The 21,714-nt window shown below is 42.6% G+C and overlaps 1 protein-coding gene across 1 annotated transcript in view; it reads right to left on the reverse strand.

Moving 5' to 3' along the window:
• ITK (IL2 inducible T cell kinase) overlaps positions 1–21,714 on the reverse strand; it is a 56,576-nt gene that overhangs the window by 33,633 nt on the left and 1,229 nt on the right. The window contains exons 2-4 of the mRNA XM_045830221.1: positions 3,789–3,893; positions 2,207–2,288; positions 269–397 (exon numbers count right to left, since the gene is read on the reverse strand). Of these exons, the coding sequence (XP_045686177.1) occupies positions 269–397; positions 2,207–2,288; positions 3,789–3,893 (316 nt within the window). The remainder of the gene's footprint in view (positions 1–268; positions 398–2,206; positions 2,289–3,788; positions 3,894–21,714) is intronic.

Here is a 21,714-nt window from a genome sequence, read left to right on the forward strand (position 1 = left end):
GCATTTCTAACTTGCTCTCAGGTGATATTGATGCTGCTGGTCTAAGGACCCCCCTCTGAATAGCAAGGAGGTACAGAGATGGGGGGAAAAATCAACAAACTGGCAGTGGTAGTGGAGGCAGATGATATCCCTCTGAAAATTCTGGAAATGTAGAATTTTGCATTTAATCTCTGACATCCGTGATGATGGGAAGCTGGCAGCTTTTACTTCCTATTACTAGAGAGGTCATTTATTTTGTAACGAAGAAAGGGAATTCTCGGTGTCTTACCATTCTTGGTTGGGTCGTACTGGGCACATCCCACTGCAAGCTTCTCCATCTGAGCACAGCACCTCCATCTCCCATCCATCCAGAAATTAGGGTGATACTTGGGCACCAAACTGTTATTATTCCTTGTTTCTGAAAGAGGTTGGTATCAGCAGAAGAGTTATTTCCAGATCAGTCTATCGAGGGCCACCAACTTGATAACTCCTTGGGACTGGACCCAGCTGTGTGAGTTTGAGTGAACAGTGCTCAGAATAGTCATAAAGATGCATATGCCTTTCCCCAGGCCTATAGCTAGTCACCGGAATGCATGTTGGATTTAGGCATCAGTGGATCTGGGTTCCTGTCTGGCTTGGCCTCGGGCTAGTTGCATGTCCTTAGATTGGGCAAGACCCTCATCTGAGCCTCAGGTTTCCCTCTGTGCAGTGAGGCTGTTACATTGGATCAGTGGACCCCACAAAATGCCTAAGGGTAATGGGAAGACTGAGCAGGTGGGATTCCCACTTTCCATCTCTCCCACCCCCAACCATGGCAACTTTGCTTTTACCCCTTCTAGGTTTGTAGCTTTAAAGTACGGTTATGGTAGGAAAAAAACAAGAATCTATTGCTGAAAAAAAACAAGTATAAAAGCCAGACAACTGGACAGATTATCTTCAATGATGCCTCTAGTTTTAACATCCCATGAGTTAAAGCCCCCTCACAGAGGGAGAATGGCCAATGCTCATAGTTGGAGCCCCTTTGATTACTTGTACTTTAGTGTTTACTTCAGTGTTGCGATTACTTCTATTTGAGCGTTTGTTCCACGACTGTTACACTTGAGAGTACTTTCCAGTTTTCCCAGCACTTGCCTGTTCATATGCCATTTGAAAGCTGATTAAGACTTGCATTTTTATTCTTATTTTTCAGATAGGGGCATTGTGACCTCTGAGATTTCAAATGGCTTGCTTACCCTGAGTCCCCATAGCTACTTAGAGACAGATTAGTATTGGAACCCAGTTCTCCTGCAAATCCAGGGCTTCAGGCTAAAGAATATTAAGAGTCACACTGACTGTTTCCTTTTGGTGTTGTCCTATGTGTGTGAGGTGTCCTAACCCGTTTCGTTCTCACAATAACCCCATGAGTGTTACTAGTCAGAATTCACAGCTGAGGAAATGGAGATACTGAAAGGTCCAGGAACTGGCTCACAGTCACATACTAATCATTGGCAAGCTGGGATTTTCACCTTAGCAGCCTGGCTCTACATCCCAGGGACCTAAACACTGTGCTGGTCTTAATTATACTTTCAGAAAGGCGAGCCTTAAGAAATACCCTCACCGATGCTCTGAAAACACTTACAGCTAGTTAACATTTATTGGGTGTTGACGATGGGCCAGGCTAGTTCCAAGGGCTTTACTCACAGCAGTACTGGAGGCAGGCACTATTATTATTCCTTCCTACACCCCCTTTTAAAAGTAGATGGGGAAACTGAAGCACAGAACGGCCGAGGAAGTTGCCCAAGCACACACGGCTGGTAAGTGGCAGAGCCAGGACCCAAACGCAGGTCATCTAACTGGAGGGTCCACACTTAGATCCTTCACGACATACCAGAAGTTAACAAACTTTTTCTTAAAGCGCCAGAGAGTCAGTATTTTAGGTTTCTCACCATCAGGCAAAAGCGATATATTTTGTAGGTACTTGTATAACCCTTTAAAATGAAACCATTTAAAGATATAAAAACCATCCTTAGCTTGGAACCTTACAAAAACAGGTGATAGGCTGGATTTGGCTGACCCTGCCCTGTACTGGTTGTCACCTCTCGGGCCCAGAATAAAAGATTGGGACCTTCTACTAACACCGAAAGGGAGAAATGCTTGACCATCAGCTGCCCTGTATTCTAATGCGGAACCCAAGGCTACTAGAGGACCCAGGGGTCTCAGGGACTCAGTCACACAGGAGATTAGTTACCTTCCTTAAGGGCCAACACCCAGCGCTGCCGGCTCTCACGGTCTGGAGCAAACACGTACAGGAGGTAGTTGTCATGCACAACCTGGAGACACACACAGAGTTCAAGGTGAGCAGTGCGCCCAGAGAGGGATGACTGATAAGCTGTCTGGTTTACTGGGCCAAGTGGGGGGTCTCAGTGTTTGTTGTCAAAAAGGCAAACTCTGGATGATCAGGGGACCAGTATCCTTCTCATCCAGATGTTTGGGTACTGTGCAGACACAGCTTGAACCTCACAGCTTAGGCTACTTGTCTCGGGTTCAATGTCATCAGTAAGCCATCACTAAGTTAAAGCAGCCGAAAGAGTTCTCCTCTTGACAGCACCTTTATTTCTCACATTAGTTTTTTAGAAAACAGGAACTTTCTGGCATATAAAAGAGTAAGCGATTAGTAAGCTATAATTAGGATTTTAAGAACTTCTAATTTTGAAATAATGTAAGACTCTCAATAAGTTCCAAAAATAGTACAGAGTTCCTGGGTACTTTTCACCATCTTTCCCCAATGATAACCTTTTACATAACCACAGCACATTTTCAAAACCAAGAAATTGACACTGGTCCAATACTGTTAACTAGACTACAGATCTTTTTTGATTTCACCAGTTTTTTTTTCATGCACTCATTTGTAATTGGGATTTTAATGACAGGAAAATGTATGTTATTCCTTTTCCTTACAGCCCTAAAAATTCCAACCCATGGAAGTCACCTTTCTAGTAGGAAAAAAGTCTTTTTCTGTAACACTCAGATTGTTAAACAAGAATGGTACCATAGGATGTGCAAGGAGGTACCCACTGCTTGAGAGGCACAAGTGCCAAGAGTGGTAATAAGATGTAGACAATGTCACAACCTAAAAACCAAAGATGCCCTCCACCAGCTCTGTCCAATAGAACTTGCTGCAGTGATGGTAATATTCTGTCATCCGTGCGCTCCAACATAGTAGCTCCTAGCCATGTGTGGCTATTGAACATGTGAAATGTTCATTCATTCAGTGTGTCTTAATATGACTCAGAGCTAAAGTTCTAATACTGTTTAAGTGAATTCACATTTAAATTTAAGCATTCACATGTGGCTAGTGGCTCTTATACTGAATGGTATAATTACAGATAGTTCTCAGATGGTAAAATTTGATTCTTTTTAATCCCAGAACCTCCAGGCAACTTCTAACCAAGAGTTGCCATCAGTCACCCCAAATCATGAGTAAACTGGACTTAAAGACCTAAAGGCTTGGGGCCCTTGGTAGTTTTTTTCTTCCCCCTCCACCCCCACCCCGGGCCTGGAACAGAGTAATGAGGAATTTCCTTGAGATTGGGAAGACATAGGGAAAGGGGAACGAGGAATGACAACTTTTTCAGGATTTTGTGCTAATCTGTGTTGAATGAATGAGTGAATGAGTAATTGAAAGAACACAGCAGTGTTCTTTTGGTCTTGGGCTAACTTCTAACCCTGCACCAGAGTCATCCCTGTCTCACCTTCTCTTACAATGACTGAGCATTTCAACCATCATGGGAGGTATGAGGAACGAGTCCCCTCAGGCACGATGGACTTACCTGAAAAGGATATTTATAGTGGCAGGGGATGCTAATGTCACTTTTCACAATCTCAACACATTTGATTCTGGAGAGTTCAATGGAGCCCTTCAACGTGCGCTTTTTCTGTGGGAAGAAAATGCATATCCCATTTAAAAAGGAAGAAGACAGTATTTTTTTCCAGGTTATGTCCAGAAATCCATCACTAGATAAGATCCATTAGTTTTGTAAACCAGCCCCCAAAGATCCAGAAGCTACTTCTTGGTCCTCAGTGGCAGATAAGGACACTCTGAGCAGACTCCTAGGAGAATATACTTTTTGAATTTTCTTGATGGGGCAACTGATTTCCCCTCATTGAGCCATGGCGTCTTATATTCCAGTGCCCTTGTGACAAACAGCAGCATTTGCAAAACCTGGACCTGGGGTGCGCAGTGCGGGCTGTAGGAAACAGCCACGCATGTGCCAGTTTTCTCTGCTTTGTGCCTATCCATAGCCTGATTAACTCAGTAATCGAGCCCGGGCCTGACCTGGATGGTGGTGACCTACACCTTTAGTGGCTCCTTTCTTTTCTGTATCTGGCTTCTCTGGGTCCCTTAGCTATCCATAGGCCCACAATGACAGTCCTGTGGCTCATTCCTACCTCAGCTCTATCACCATCCCTTCTCCACAACCCCCTCAAATCTGTCCGGGCCCCATGTCTCATTCATTGGGAAGCTTGTTAGATGTATTTCCTTGATACCTAATTCATATGATGGTCTTCCTGATTTATAATGATGTTAGATGTTACACATTTGTAAGGGTCCTTGTCCTTGGAGAGTGGGTCCCAGGGGATGTTACCCAATAGGACTGATTCTATTAGTGGACTATCAGGCTCCAAAGACGGCCAATTAGGGAAAAGCTTTTGGAGATTAGAGGCCTTTCACAGGCACCTAGAATTAGGCTTCTATTGAGAATAGAGTTTAATTCATCTGTGGAACCAGCTGCAAAACACTTCATGATATCTCACCCCTTAAAAGGAGATAGCAAGTGGTGATGAACTGGGCAAAAGTTTGGAAAAGGCTAGGTTCAAAGTTGTGCTCTGGCTCTAAGGAGCTCCGTGACCTTGAACAGTTCATCTAACCTCCCTGAACTTCAATTTCCACATCTGCTAAGTGATGATAGTAATGCTTACCTTTTAAGAATTGATTACAAAACAAAATGAGAAATGTAATTATGTCATTTATAATAGGTGCCCTCAATAAAGGGTACCCTCTCAATTAAAGTGATTAAAGAAGCCGTATGGCAGGAGAGTTGTGATATGTGAGTGCACTTGGTTGGTGTTCAGGGAGCCAAGAAATAACCAAATTCTCAAGCAGTGAGACCAGTCTTCCATTTTTTGGTACCCAGACTGGTTGCTGGCTTGTGTGTCAGTAGCTGAGGCACAGAAGTGAGATGGAAAAAAGTCAAGATGTGAGAAGTACCTCCAATCAAACACAGGGAAGCTTTCTGGCATTTCTCTTTACATTTTCTTTCTAAACATCTACTTGATTCATTTTTAATAGTACCAAATCTATCCATGGTCATTGTGAAAAATAAAACAATATGGAGAAACAAAATAAAACAATGTATGAAGAAAATATTTATTTTTATATTATCCTGCCCTTCTTATTTCTTATTTAGTGTCTTATTATCCTGCCCTTCTCCACAACCCTAAACTAGTCCAGGTTAACCATTTGGAATGCACCGTCTCCCCCACACACATTTATAGGATATATACAAATAAAAACGAGCCTCTGTCCCACACAGCAGTCTAAAACCACTCTGTAATGTAGTAATGTATGAAGAGGTCAGTCTCCCCTTAAAAGCCTCTGAAAACATGTGCCTTTTGGACTCAGACTATCTTTTCATGTAGAGATTGCCGCAGCTAGAAATATGTGCCCTGATTGTGCCCATAATCACAGTCTGTGGAATGTTTAATCTGGTTTTCAAAAACAGAAGCGTACACGGGAGCAGCCTTTTCAACAACCATCTGCCGTTACCAGGAAACAGGGAGTCTAAGCTTTGAGGTTTTCTTGTTTTTTGACCTCTGTTGGGTTATTTCCTTAGTAGTACACACAGTGAAGTGCAACAAAAGGCTCACGGCAGTGATAGGATGACCCCATTTGCACACATCCATTTGCAGACATTTTTGTCCTCAGACCCACTACGTCCTGTGCTCCCTGAAAGCAGAGACTGGTCTCCATCAGATGTAAGGCCAATGCATTTAGTCATTTGGGACATACTGATCGTGGGCCAGCTGTGATCAGGGCACTGTTCCGAGGGCAGGAGACAGAGAGGTGAACACAACGGATTTCCCCCTGGAACCCATAGTCTAGTTGGGAAGGCAGGCAATGTTAGCAAGTGCTGTGAAGACAGTAGAAGAGGCTGATGCGTTCCCCTTGTGGTCCGAGCAGACCTCACAGGGATGTCCAACCTTCTGATGTCTCGGGGCCACACTGGAAGAAGAGCTGTCTTGGGCCACACATTAAATACATTGTGACATGTAATCACAAAACAAAATCTCATAGTTTTTAAAGTAAATTGACAATTTTGTGTTGGGCCACATTCGTAGCCATTCTGGGACACATGCAGCCCACAGGCCATGGGTTGGACACCCCTGCTAGAGGGAGGGCATTTGAGAAAAGACCAGGAAGTCGGAAACGGAGTCAGACATGACAAGGTCTGGGGGAGCGAGCATCCTAGGTGGAGTGAACACCAGGAGCAAAAGCTCTGGGGTAGAAAAGTTCTGGGTAAGACTGGCTGTCAATAGCCTGAGATCATCATAACCAGGGTGCAAAGTGGAAGTGAACAGTAACTGGAGTCATGAACAGGGATTAAAATTCTATATGAAATTCTGAAGTAATGCTGTTCAATAGGAATGTAATGTGAGCCAAATGTGTATTTAAAGTTTTCTAGTAGCCACGCTAAAAAAGGCAAAAGGAATCAAGTAAAATTAATTTTAAGAATATATGTTGTTTAATGTAACACATATATCTAAAATATTATCACTTCTACACATAATCACCATAGAAATTAATGAGATACATTACTTTTTTACGCTAAGCTTTTGATGGGTATTTCACAACACATCACCCTTGGACAGGCCCCATTCTAGGTGTTCCCTTGCCACCAACGGCTGCTAGCGACTTCATTGCACCGTGTGGGTTCAAGATTTCCCAGAGACACTTCTCTAAACTCAGATGATCTCCTTTGATTTTTTAAATACTTGTTGATTTCGAACATAGATTTGAAGAGACATTTGCGCCATCACCGCCTGTCAGGTGAGCCTGCTCCTAGGTTTGCCTTTCTGTTGCATGAATTTTATGTTCCACTGTCAAAACTCACTCTCATTCCCAAACGCGTGCTTGGGTTCACCCCTCACAATCCGTCTTTTTGGGTCAGTCTCTCCAAAGGCCCGCAGGCCATTCTCCTTGGATCTTACAAGACCTGAGAGGTGATAAACAATAGGCCAGCCGTACCTTTCCCCAGCCAGCACTGGGGAGCAGCCAGTCGGCCAGCTAAACATAGTTCCTTCTCTGGCAAACGGTGATTGCCTGTAATCATCCCAAACAACTGTGCTATTTCTGAAAAATGCTGGGGTGAAGCCTTCCAAGGAAGCCACACAAAAGCCACCAGAGAAAGAGACACACCAAGTAAAACATGCCTTCCTTCTTCCTTGTTATTCTGTCTGCATCACTTGAGGTGAAAGTCACTGAATTTCACTTGGCCTCGTCTCCCCTCTTGGCCATGTTCAAAGCTGTCCTCATATTCCAAAGCTTCACCCCGGACACCTGACGCATGTCCCACATAATCCAACAGGAAGCTGATGCCCGTGTATGTGTGCAAAGGCAAGCTTGGGAGAGAGGCTTTTATATTTCTTTTCTCCTTATGATAATTCTTGTATAAAACAGAATTTTGGATTGTGACTTTTAAAGAGAGAGGCAGGAAAAAACTAAATAAGAGATAATATTTTGAGCACTTGCACTTCAGGCATCAATACGCCATCTTATTTCATCACAACCCCCATGTTAAAGGTGAGGAAGTTGAGGTTCAGAGGGGCCGAGTCTGTTCATCAGTGGAAGGGAGGCGCTCAAGTTCAACTCTATGACTCCAGAGTCTTATTGAGTATGCTTCATGGCTTTGCACTTGCCCTGACTTTCTCCACAGGAGACTTTCCTTCTCCAACCAACACTGAACAATCAATCGCATGACCAATTTCTCCAAGCCAACAGAGATTTGTGTCTGCCCCATTTGGTTATACAATGCGTATGCTGGATTTCAAAGGGGGAGTGTTTCCCTTGGTTTCTCAGAATAATTTAGGTCCACTTCCCTCCATCACATTGGCTTCTTGGCTGCCCAGGTCATCCAGCAGATACTTTAGTGAGAAGTTACATGTCAGATACCCATGAAAGAGGACATCTGTACCCTTCTTAAAAACAACAGAACTTGAGCATTCTGCTCTGGTGGGGCCGAGTGGGACTGAAACAGAACTTTTAGGTCAGGAAGACCCCCATCTGCCTGACCAGCTGTGCAACCTGAGACAGGCGTCTGAACTTCTCAGTTGCTGTGTATGTGTGTATGTTTTAAGTGGGAATGATAACAGTCCTTGAATCATGGGTTAGTTTACAGGACTTAGAAGAAGGACATAGGCCCTGGCTGACTGACTCTGTTGGTCAGTCCATCGTCCCTATACACCAAGGCTGTGCAGGGCACATGCAAGAAGCAACCAGTGAATACATAAATGAGTGGAACAATGAATCAATTTTTTTCTTTTCTCTCTCCTTCTCTTTAAAATAAACAAAGGAATTAATGACATAAACCTACTGGCCAAATAAAATCATTCAAATGATAAACCAATCATTTAAGTGTTACTTTCCTTCTCCAAATGCTAACCATAAAACAAGACTTTGTTCTCTTATCTTTATGGGCTCACATTTTCTTTGGGGATTTTTTTGGGGGTGTGCAAATATATAACCAGGAACCATCATTTGAGAAGATAGAATTAATTTCAACTAGTGGTACTGGTGATTTTGACATTCCGGAGTCATTTGTTTACTTTGCCAATTATTTGCAAAAACAGAGCAAAGCAATGGAAGAGACCTGTTTCCTGGTCTTCTCAACTTTGTCACAACATGAGCGCTTGAGCTTTGTACTTCCTCTCCCACTGGCCTGTCCAGACCTTTCTCAAACAGTCATTCACCGAAGGCTTCACTTACTGAGAGCTTAATGCTCAGCTTGTTTCACAGAGTTTGGATTAGGACAGGCCTTAGGAGACTTAAGTCAAGAGGAAGCTTTGATAATGGAATTTCAGGCATCAGCTGAGAGGGTATTTTTCAAAGGGGAGTGATGCATTTAAGACTTTCCTGGGTCACACTGTAAATGTAGCCACGTGCTGCCTTTATCAGAGCTGCCTTTAAGACCAGGAAATCTTTCTGATGATGGTTTTAACAAGGCATTTCAAATAGTTAGTGCATTGTCTCTTCTGGGGTGGAGCATAGCCATTGTACCAATCTGAAATATCACAATGACACAATTGAAATGAAAACTGATGTCACGTGGGATGAGACACGAGTAACTGACTTGGGGGCTGTTTGCCACACTTCCAATAGAATGCAGAACATCAGTTCCAAAATTAGTTTTAGGGGTCTTCCTGAATTCTAGTTCCATGCCTTCTGCAACACATGCTGGGGGCAATCCACAAATTCCCTCCCAGTCTCCTCTCTCAGCCTTCTGTCTTTTATGACAAAGGGAACGCTTGTTCTGCAGGGGGGGAAAGCAGAGATTTGGAAGGAGGAAAAGCCATGGAATTCCTGCGACAGGTAACATATTTGTCTCAGTTCTCTGAGCTTGGTTCTCTGTGCTCTCTTTAGTTCTTTCGGTTTTTCAGGAGTAGGGGATACAGGAGTAGGACAGCTGCAGCTTAGGGCTATGACCCGCACTCTAGGAAGTCACCTAACAAGTTTCTTCATACCCAATATATATTAAATCCTACTATATAGGTGGTAGGTTCACCTACATATACGTCTACATATATGTTACTGTCTCTCTGAAAAAAAGTAGCACCTTCTAAACCACAAGTACAGTTGGTAAGTAGCTGTTGCTGGTTCCTTCCCTCCCCACCCATCTTCAACTGAACCTACCTCCACGCAACTGCAGTGCTGGGACGCTCTGGGACCAAGGAAGCTGCTGACTCTGAGGCTCCTGGTCTGCCTTAAGTCAGGAGCCTCTGACCCATCCCCTGCCTGCCTTCTTTTCTTTCCCTCTTTTCCACAAGGCCTTTTATTCACAGAGAAACTTGAGCCAACTGGGTTTCCTTCCCTCAGCTTTTCACACTGTGGGCTGCGCTGTGGGGACACCCTGACTTCTCCCTACCAAGGGTGCCAGCTTGTCAGTCGCGGCACCCTACTACCCAAAAGAAAAAAGTGAAGATTTTACCAAAAAAAAGAGAGAAAAAAGAAAAGAAAAAGTTCTGTGGTCTCATACAGTGTCCAGAGGGCATTTTGTGATCTTCAGTTAAAATGATGAATGTATTTTTTCACAAGTATCTGATCTGTAAGATCAGATACTCATGTGAGTGGCCCTGAGGCTTGGGAGTAGAAAGTAGAAACACAGCTTTTCTTCCTATCTCGTATCCTTCTGTATCGTTTCACTATTTTATCATGAATATGTATTTCTTTTATTGTATTTAAAATCAGCGAATGAAAATATAGGTGTGCATCCCTTATAGGACTTATCCTGTGGAAACATTTGTTTGAAAAATATAAAGATGTAGGAAAAAAAGATGTTCACAGTGGCATTATTTATTACACTAAAAAACCTAGAGAAACTTAAATATCCATCAAAGATAAATGGTTAAATTAAATTAGGATCCAGCCATTCTGTGTCTGCTCTATAGCCATAACATTAGTGTATATGGAGGGACAAATACGTGTGTGTGTGTGTGTGTGTGTGCGCATAAAAGGTAGGTTTAGAGAAATAGATGAAGCATCATCTCGTTTTTGGAAAAAAAGTAATCAAATATATATTGGTTTATGCAAAACTCAGAGAAATAGTATAAAATGACATACTGCTAATCCCAGCTTTCCCTTCTGGGTGGTAGTATGGCAGACTTTTGCAATGCAAGTGACATGTTTCTACCATATCTGAAGTTTTTACAGTGAACTATAAATTTACTAAGCAGAAAAATTAGAACAATATTTTAAAGCAGTCAGAAAATTTTAAAACACCACCCTGTCATGCAAATTGGGCAGGTGATGAGGGGAGCGTGGTCAGGGGTGCATAGCAAATGCTGCGTATGCAAAGCGATGCAGCTCTGCCCTCGTAACCTCATGGCCTCGTTAGCAGCACTCAGCAGCCAGGCTGCAGCTGTCACCTGCTCTTCTGTATTCATGGAGGTTCAAGTTCATGACAGACCCTCTTATGTTCTTCTTGAGCAATAGCCATTTTCCTCATAGATTCTAAGGAAGCAACTCTGTGTGCCTTAATGTGGGCATATTTATCTTGGAAGAGAAGCAACAATTCAGGAATAAGTTCCAAGCCTCCTTCATATTTGATAAAGATATTAGGGATCCTAGCCTTTGAAAAGCACTTTTGTGTACATTTGCTTACAAACGTGGGCAGGGAGAAAAGGACTTCTGCAGGAACTCGGAGCAAGAACTAAGTGCTGTGTATCAGTGTAAAGTAGGTCATCACAATGTCCTGTAGCTTTTATATCTCAGTGTCTCTGGTTCCTGAACACTCTTTCAAAGCCCCTCTTCTTTCCAGAATATCAGGATATGAGATTTGTAATGAGTTTGAATGTGCTTTTGAAGTGCTGGAGAGTTGGTAGCCAAAGAAAGTACATGAATAACAATTTTGTTGTAGTTTAGGAAATAACTCCTTGCACAGGAGGTAATGTTCAATTAATATTTATTAATTGATTGATTGACTGAGGGAAGAGAAGGTAAGATCCAGTGTGCAGCAGAAAGTTTATTGGTAGGACTAAGACAGAACTCTTACTATAAACGGAAAGGCGTCCATGTTTAGCTAATCTCCATATTTATCTCTAAATGCATGATGCCACTGAAGAGAGATGCAATCGTAGTTCCTACTCATTTTGGCCTCCAAGTGTCTTTAGAAATCATGCCATCCACATGGAACTCTTTATGCTAAATGTTTCACCTCAAGGTGAAATGACTTTCTAAATTGGCTCTTACCTTTTCATTTCTACTAATCAATTTACACTCTGAGGAGACTGAGGTCATGGGATTGGAAGGCACCCTGGGGATTCTTGCAGGTCAAGGGGCAGGCCTAGAGGGTAGGGTCCTGGTGTTCTCACTCCAAGCACAGCCTTTCCACTTCTCTCTGTTTCCGACGTGGGGATGGAAATGACATGTGTAATTCTGTACTGGGCAGGGGTTCCGTGCTTTAGGAAGTTTGAAAACCACTGACCTAGTCCAATTATGGACAAGAATACAGATAGAATACAGAATTGACCAAGGTCACCCAGGTTCATTAGTGCCAGGTCTTCATCCTATTAAACTGCCATATTGCTGCTTTCTCACTTTATCACACTTTTCTGAAACTATAGAATTATGGTGTGCCTGAGACTTTCAGTCCTTTAGGCTCCATCTAAAATTAGAGCTGAGCCCTGACTGCTGTGACTTAGTTGGCGTGGCTCAGTTGGTTGCGTGTCATCCCGCAAAACGAATGGTCACTGGTTCAGTTCACAGTCAGGGCACACGCCTGGGTTGCGGATTCAGTCCCCAGTCAGGCGCAAACGAGAGGCAACCAGTCAATGTTCTCACACATCGGTGTTTGTCTCCCTCTCTTCCTCCCTCCCTTCCCCTCTCTTTAAATATAAATACACAAAATCTTTAAAAAATAAAATCAAATTAGAGCTGACCTCTATGGAGCAGTCAAAAATGGCTTATGTGATAACTTTCTGTACTTCATTTGCTTCATAATAAAGACAGTTGATGATCTAAACTTTTAGATCCTCTAGAATGATCAAGCAGGGAGACTGATGCTTTGCAAAGTAGGAGGCTTTTCCACACCCCTTAAATCCTGCTGTATAGGTGGCGAGTTCATGTACGTATATAGGACGGACTTGAAATCAAATCATCTTACTTATATATAAAATATTATATATTTCCCCTCTCTCACCATAACATTAAAAACCTAGGAAAACTGTGGACTTGAAAACTACCACAAAAATGGATTCATTTCTAAAATTTTTTTAAAAAATTATATAGGTTTCAGATGATCCACACTATTCTTTTTTTTAAGATTTTATTTATTTATTTTTAGAGAGGGAAGGGAAGGAGAAAGAGAGAGAGAGAGAAACATCAATGTGTGGTTGCTGGGAGCCATGGCCTGCAACCCAGGCATGTGCCCTGACTGGGAATCGAACCTGCACTGCTTTGGTTCACAGCCTGTGCTCAATCCACTGAGCTACACCAGCCAGGGATGGATTCTTTTTTTAATTACATGCTTCCTTCTTAGAAACATAATCTCGAGGGTTCCTGTAACCCTTGGAGGCCCCTTGCAATGCTTCAGTGTCTTTGGAAGAGGATGTTGCAACAAATGATAGAGTCTGTCAGGGTTCTTATCCCAGGACACTGTTATCTCGTGAGTGGTACTCTATCTAATGGGGCTGATTTAAAAAGGAGACAATCCTGTTTTAGGGACACTGTAATTTTTTTCAGTGTTTTCACTCCACTTGGAAACAACCTGAAGAGTCAAACAGTAGATGATAAATTCATCAATGTTCAGACATGTGATATAGATAAGTGTATCTCTGAAATTAACCCATTCAATTATTAAAATTGATGTCTTCAGACAAAAGAGTTATGGAGAGCATTTTGTGTCTAAGTGTTTTGTTCACTTTTATAACAATATATGAAGCCTCGCTGCTCTGCCTTTTCAGGTTGATCAAAGTGGATTTAACCTGATTCTAGCTTGATTTTGGTCCTTGCTGCTATAGACTGCCTGAGCTCAGTGTCGGTTTTGAGGGAAGTTAGATACCAGGCACTTTTTCACCCAAATGTGGAGTAGAATGACTCTGGACAAAGTACTCCCCAGGAAGAAGGATGCTATGATAAAGTTAAGATATAAAATAACTGATGGGCAATTCAGAGTTGCTCACAGCATACTACACAATAGGTCAGAAAAATTCATCAATCTAGACCAGTGATTTTCAACTGGTGTGCTACAAGAATTTTTAAAGCATTCAATATCTGACTTTAGTCAGAGATTCTGACCTCTTTTCCCTCAGATTGTCAAATAAAAAAAAATGGCAACAGCCAACACAACAATAGCCATCCAGTGTGAATAGATCAAAATTATACCTATTTTTTTTGTCAGATTGGCAAAAAACGTGTTTCTTGGTGTGCCACAGAACTGTAGTAATTATAACAGCTGGTGTGCCGAGAGATGAAAACAGTTGGAAATCGCTGCTCTAGACCACCGCAGTAGCCTCAGCCAGCGTCCCGGCTTCTGCTCTTGCCCCTGGTATAATCTGCCATCCCCACAGTCGTCAGATACAAATTGCTTCTCTGACCACCCTTCTTCCCAGTCAGCCCCCACTTACTGCTTAGTTTTCCCCCGGAGCCGTGCACAGTCTGTATCTGCCCCGTGTATTTATGTGCCTGAATGTAGTCTGTCTCCTCTGCTGGCACGTGAGCTTACAAGGGAGACACCTCCTCTTGATTATTATTTTTTAAAGGTTTTATTTATTGATTTTTAGAGAGGGAAGGGAGGGAGACAGAGAGAGAGAGAGAGAGAAACATCAATGTGCAGTTGCTGGGGGTCATGGCCTGCAACCCAGGCATGTACCCTGACTGGGAATTGAACCTGCAACACTGGTTCGCAGCCTGCGCTCAATCCACTGAGCTACGCCAGCCAGGGCTTTCCTCTTGATTATTAACCACTGTAATCCTAGCATCTAACACAGAGTCTGGCACTTAGTAGATACTCTTGGAATGTTTGCTGAACAGGTGAATAAATCTAAATATACCAAAAAAGAAACATTTCTTTGATACAGTGTTAAGTAAAAATAAATAAATAAATACATAAAAATATAAAAGCTTTGGCACCATACAGGGTAGGACAAAAGTAGTTCCATGGTTGTAAGTACAGGAAACAGAGTTTATTCTTGTATTACTACTTATTAGTTATTGTATTATTTTCCACATGAATAACTGTAAACCTACTTTTGCCCCACCCTGTATATATAATTTTTTTGGAAAAAAGTATCGTACGATTTGAATTTTTATTAACAGGTAGGTATAATTTCTGTGACTTTTTATATATAAAAATACAAATATATTTATATTTATAAATTTACAAATATTAAAATATAGTGAGAAACCTGCTTATAAATAACTTTAGGTTAGTGGGGATTATACGGCAACGTGAGACTTGGGATCAGGTTCTTATTCTGTTAACACACTGGTCATTTTTACTGAATTTCTAGAAGCCAAGCAGCCCTCTGATCTAAAACGGGAATTTCGTGTGCACGGTACACCATTTCAGAGCTCCGCTCTCCTCCTCAGAGTCAGGAAGGCAACCTCACACTGACGTCTAGATGGACATTTGGTCCTGGGAGAGCTTCCTGCAGCAGGCCTAGTAACTCACGGGTGAGTGGGAGAATTCGTCACTGGTCGGTTGAGGACATGGGAGAATGAGAATTTTCCATGTGGCTGATGAAACCTCAAGAACTGTACAATGGTTTCCTAGGGGGGTCCATCGCTAAGTTTGAAATGACGGTGTCTTGGAGTCCATGGACTTCATACTTCAAGAGGCTCTTGTGTCTTCTCTTGAAACCTTTTTCCCAGACTGAGCCAGGAACTAAGCCCTCACCTTTTCAGGGTTGCTCTGTGGCCTATTTTTCCTGCAGAAATACCTTAATTGGTTGCATCAGTCCCTGAGCAGTAAGAATCAAATCTAATTTTAATGTGGGAATAGTTCCTTCCAAAACAAAAATTCTCTAGCCTGTGGCTATCTCCATAGAGCATCAACAGCACATCACACAGGCAAACATCAACTCACAAAGGAACTCCATTAAGGCAGGCATGGCAACTGCATGTGTTTAGCCTTGAGTGGCTTGAATTGCAAAGAACTCGGCTTTGTATTCTTACTTCTCTTGGCCTGGCTGGACAGGGCCCACAGTTTTAGCTCCCAGATGCTCTTCTGAATTGAATTTGAGTTGTGATTCACTCACTGAGTATTTACTGACCACCCTTGCATCTCATGTTAATGATTCAACGATGAGCAAGGTAATCAAGATCCCTGGTCTCATGGAACACCTTCTAGTCGATGTGCAGACAGAAAACAGATAAGGAGCCACATCAATAGATGCACTGAAGCGTCTATTGCTTTAGAAGGAAAAAAAAAAAGAGAATCCTGGGGAAATATTTAAAGATATGAGAAACAAGAAAGAACCAGACCTGCAAAAATGTGAGGTGTTCCGGACAGTGAGAATGGCTAATGCAAAGACCCTGCGCTTGCAGGACCCCCAGAGTGAGCACCCCCTCAAGTGTGCTTCTCCCTTGCTCACCCTGGTCCTGGCCCTGTATAAAGGCCCTAGGAGAAGCACTCACTTGGGGTGTCCGAGATCCTGAAAGAAGGCAGGTGGGACAGGAGCATGATGGATACAGGAAAGTGTGATGTGAAATGAAATCAGACAGGCGGTTAGGGACCGCAAGATGAAGAGCCTTGCAGGTGACAAAATTTATTTACATACTCTAAACAGCCACGGAGGACTTTAAAGTAGAGGAAAAATATACGCTTTATCATTTTAAAAGTTTATTCTGGGTTTGGCACAGGTAATAGATCACACGGAGCATTAAGTGTCAGTGAGAGCTAGAAGGCAACTCAATCACTTACGAATGAAGTGGAGAGAGACTGTGACTGATGAAAGTCTCAAGGAAAAATGCACATGTAGCTTTAAGAATATTATCTGCAAAGGGTTTAGCTGTAAAAGGCAAGGAAGGAAGGGGAAGACAAGGTGGAGGCAAGAAGGGAACCAAGTTGCTCGGTTCTGCAAAAAAGAGTTGGGGTGAGTGTGGCTGGCCTACCTCCTGGTTCCTAAATGTGTCTCTCTGACCCAGCTCTGATTTTAAGATCACATTTCCTGATCCTCCAGGGGGATTGGCCTCCACGAGAGACCAGTCTCCTGATCCTCCTCTTCCTCAGGCCAAGGCTAGGCCATGAACTGAGGAAGTCTTGTTTACTTACATTCCTGCATTCAGGGATTTCCTGTGTAAAGTCCTATATCACTTGCTTTGTTCTGTATTCTTTTGCCATTGAGCCTGGTTTTGTTAGGATTCATTTGTGGAACTCTTACCTCTCCAACTGTATCTATACCTTGTGCCCTTCCTCCTTTCTCTCTCCCCTCCTCCCTCCTTTTCTTCCTTCCACAAATGATTAGTGAATAAATGATATGTGTTAGGCACTGCCCTAGACATTGGTGGTGCCTTCTTTAGCAAACTGGGTGCCAGCCCTCCTGAAGCTTACTATCTAACAGAGGGTGGGGTGGGGGTATGGCATTAATACAATAATCATATTAATGATTGGGTAACTACAGCTTTGGCATGTGTTCTGAAGAAAGGGTATGTATGTGTTGCTATGGCAGAGCCTAACAAAAGGAGATGACCTGATCTGGAGAAATCAAGGAAGGTGTTCCCAAGCAAGTGACATTTAAGGTGGAAGCCTTAAAGTTGAAGAAAATCTTGCGTGGTTGGAGCCCAGAAAGATGGGGGAAAGAGGGGCATGAGCTGAGTTACAGGGAACCGTGTTATAGATTCCGGTGTTCACCTTCAGGGCAAAGGAGAGAACCACTGCAGGGACAAGTCAGCTTCTGATGAGGGGCATCAAGACATGATCACTGTCACCACGTTAAATGGAGTCGGGGGTGGGGTGCCGTAGAGTGTGCGCAAGGAGACAGGAGGTGGCAGCTGTCCCAGGTAAGAGTTGCTGGTGGCTTTCATGAGGAAAGTGACTGTAGGAAATGAAGAGAAGTGGACAGATTCTAGAGGAACGTAAGAGGCTCTCATTTCTTTGTGAACACATAGTAGGGCTCCCTGAAGTGAATGAAGACAAAGATCTGGTCTGGACTCTATGTGGAAATGATAGGGCTCGTAACGTACTTCCTTGCAGAAGAACCATATGACGTGGGTTGCTGATTTCCAGGAGTGTTCTGACTTTGTGGACTTCAGAGCGAGGCGGCATTGCCCACTTTGTAATAGCCCAGTGGAGTCTCCAATTACCTATGAGTAACAACTGCTAATAGTAATAAGCTCTATTAATTAGGGAGGTTGTGTGGGCTCTGGAGACATATGGGACCTCAGGCAAGTCATTTAAACTCACTTTGCCTCAGTTTCCTGATCTGTAAACTGGGGTAATAATAGAGCCTAGTTTTCAGGGCGATTGTAAGAATTAGGTGAAATAACCAACATTTAGTACAATGATTGACATGTGGTAAGTGCCCAGTAAATGTTAGTTACTATTATTATTAAAATAACGGATGACCTGCATCTCATTAAAAGTAAACAAGGTCAAGAAGGACTGTTTAATCATTTTCAAACATGTGAATAGCTTTCTAGAGGGTCATACAGCATTAAGCAACTTACATTAAGACACAGAGCTCTTCAGTGGTAGGGCTGGTTTTTGACACAAATTTGTCTAATACCAGAAGCTGTGGTTTTGACCACTGCACAGTCATCCCCACCTGTCATTTTTAATTCATGATGGATGCATGTGACAAGAGCTGGTTCTGCTACTAGATCAGACTGTAGGCTGAAGAGAAGGCTCTGGGAGGAGTGGTGACCCTTATTCATGCGGTGACTAGAATGGTGATCCTGATGGTTCATCCCATCCCATGTCAATGGTGATGGTTTTAATGACGTAGTGAGCACTGTAAGGTTGATTCCTCAGGTGCAAAGTCATGAAAATAGGGAGCCCCTTCCAGTTCTCCCAAGGGCCTTTCAGAAGCTTGAGATGGCACTATTACAGTACCAAGCTCATAACATACTTTTGTCGTGAAATATTCAATATCACTTGAGGTAGGTAGCATCGAGGCTCTCACTTTACAGATAGGAAACGGAGGATTTAAAGGTTAAATATTTTGCCCACATCAAGAAAGTGATAGAGGCAGGATTTGAACCCTGCTCTGGTTGTCTAGACTGGCCTCACCAAGCTGTGATGCTTGTTTCCATCCATCCTGCCCCGTCCAGCCCATGCTTACTCAAAGTGCCCGAGGCTCTCTCCTGGACTCCTGAAAAGGACCCGGGGTTAGTCATGTGCAGCTACGCATGTTGCTCTGTGGTACCTCTCCAGAGAGTATTTGTATTTAGCTGCCAGGAGTGTGCTGGAAATGGCTTGTACTGGCTCCTGAGACCTGACTGTCAAATTTGCAGGAATTCTGTGAGTCAGTAGACGTCACATCAGTAGTTTGAAACTGGCCACAATGGGAGTATTTACACCAGAGAAAGCGGCAAACCCTTTGAATCAGGGCTCCCCCACATTCTACTGTCATTACTACTACAGTTGCTGTTAAATATTTACCAACACACCACCAGGCCCAAATTTTTCATCATCTCCTGTTAAAAAATGTCAGACATTGGGGACCACATAGCAAAGAATTTGGCAAGCACAGGGAGGCATCTGAAATCATGCCTGCCAGTGGGCCGCCACCTGCCCACTTCATGCTTCTTTCCATCCCACCACTCCAGCAGGACGAAGGAGCACTCTGGCCCTGCAGAAAACATGCACACGGCTCCATAGGGGAAACAGGTGCGAGAACTAACTCCATGTTAAAATGAATGGCTCAGCCAGCATTATAATGACAATAGGCATGGGTATTTAAAGTTAGAGAAAACCATACTTAATTTGCAGAACTACAGAATTTGTCCCTGGATAGGTAGATGGACTGTTTTGCCTAGGATGTCATAAATCTAGAATTTTAGAGCTGCAAGGAACATAATTTTATGAATGAGAAAAGAAAAAAAAGAAGCCGAAACCTGGAGAGGGGCAGCGATCAGCCCAGCATCACACGTCTCATGGTGCGTGTGCGTGTCTCCCCCATGAACTTGTGTTTACCCACAGAATCGAAGGAACCCAGGACCCTGATGTGAAGCTTGACTTTAAAGAATTCTTTGGAGCCCTGACTGGCATAGCTCAGTGGATTGAGCTCAGGCTGCGAACCAAAGCATCGCAGGTTTGATTCCCAGTCAGGGCACATGCCTGGGTTGCAGGCCACGACCCCCAGCAACCACACATTGATGTTTCTCTCTCTCTCTCCCTCCCTTCCATCTCTAAAAAATAAATAAATAAAATCTGAAAAAAAAAAGAATTCTTTGTTGTTTCCCTTCATTTGAAAGTAAATATATTATTCCAACCTGCTGGCTCTGATAGGGACATGGTGATGCCACAAATAGCTAACTTTTAATTACGCACTGACTAGGTGACAGGACTTCTCTAAGGACTTTGTATGTTAACTTAAACTACCTGAAATTGTCAATGTCAGACCTTTCTTATCTACCAAATGGTGATTCCAAATAGTTCAATCTAAATACATCCTCTCTGCTAACCTTTACCATCGTTCCATGAAGTGAATACTGTTATCACACCCATTTTATGGATGGGCAGAACAAGGCTTTAATATAAAAACAAAAAGTTTTGGCCTGGCCAGTAGCTCAGCTGGTTGGAGCATTGTCCTGATATGCCAAGGTTCTGGGTTTGATCCCTGGTCAGGGCACATACAAGAGTCAACCAATGAATGTAGAAATAAGTGGAACAACAAATCAATCTCTCTCTCTCTCCCTCTAAAAGTCAATAAATAAAGACTTAAAAAAATAAAATAATCAACAACAAAAAGTTTCTTCCCACAAGTGTAAGTGCTATTCTTATTTATGGGTGATGCACAACGTACTCTTGTGTACAGATCAATAACCCTAAACAATGGCCCATATATAGAGCATGAATATAAGCCATAGACATTAGAAAACAAGAAATTTGATGATTGTCCATCATACAGCTGCTATATTTCAGGCAGAAATGTTAGAAACCAGAGCTCAGTGCTCCTCAGCATGAATGAATTGCCCTGGAATTTTTCATAATGCTTGAATGAAAAGGCAGAGTGATTTTACAACATTGTCATCTGAGCATTATAACCAAGACAATTCTGAATCAAGACCATCTGATTGTGTGATTTTTTGCAAATAATATTGTCTTGAATTCCCCACTAAACAGTTCACAAATAGCAATGCTGCTCAGAAAAAAATTAACACTAACTCAGCCAGATGATGCTCTGTTGAGTCAGAAAAACACACTGATAAAAACTGTAAAACGGGCGTTAGGAAAATATTTAAAGGCAAATGACTGCTTTTTCACTATCAAGCAAGAACTTCTAATATTCTGTGCACGGTAGGAAATTGACCGATGACATATGCCTTATCAGCTCTATACAATGAATCCTCCAAGTAAAAAACTTGCCTACTGGCTCTTTATTAATTTAATCAACACATATTTACTGAGTACCTACCCCTGCAGCCTTGCACATAAGTTACTCCATATGCTTTCTGATTGATTGTTGATTGTTATTAGTAACCATCTGCTTACAATAAGCATGCATTCTCACCTTTAAAAAGAGGCAGTACTATTTCACCTGACACTCCATCACAGCCCAGCTTAAGTCAGGATTTCATTGCATCGAACACTTGAACACAACCCAAAGTCGTGCCTACACCTAGTAAGTCTGATCCCAACAAGGAATTGGAGCATCTTTGTCTCTGAGTGACCCCCCTAATGTTATTTCCCTTCATTAGAATGTCGGTGAAAACCCATGTCCTACTTCCCTAATGACAGGAAAATAATACGGCGATAAAACAAGAAATCAAACACACTTAAAAAATTGCTGGGAAAGGCTGAACAAGTGCTACTTCACAGA

Source organism: Phyllostomus hastatus, unplaced genomic scaffold, assembly GCF_019186645.2.
Source record: "Phyllostomus hastatus isolate PE091 unplaced genomic scaffold, TTU_PhHast_1.1 phas_contig_150, whole genome shotgun sequence".
In the NCBI taxonomy this organism is placed as follows: domain Eukaryota; kingdom Metazoa; phylum Chordata; class Mammalia; order Chiroptera; family Phyllostomidae; genus Phyllostomus; species Phyllostomus hastatus.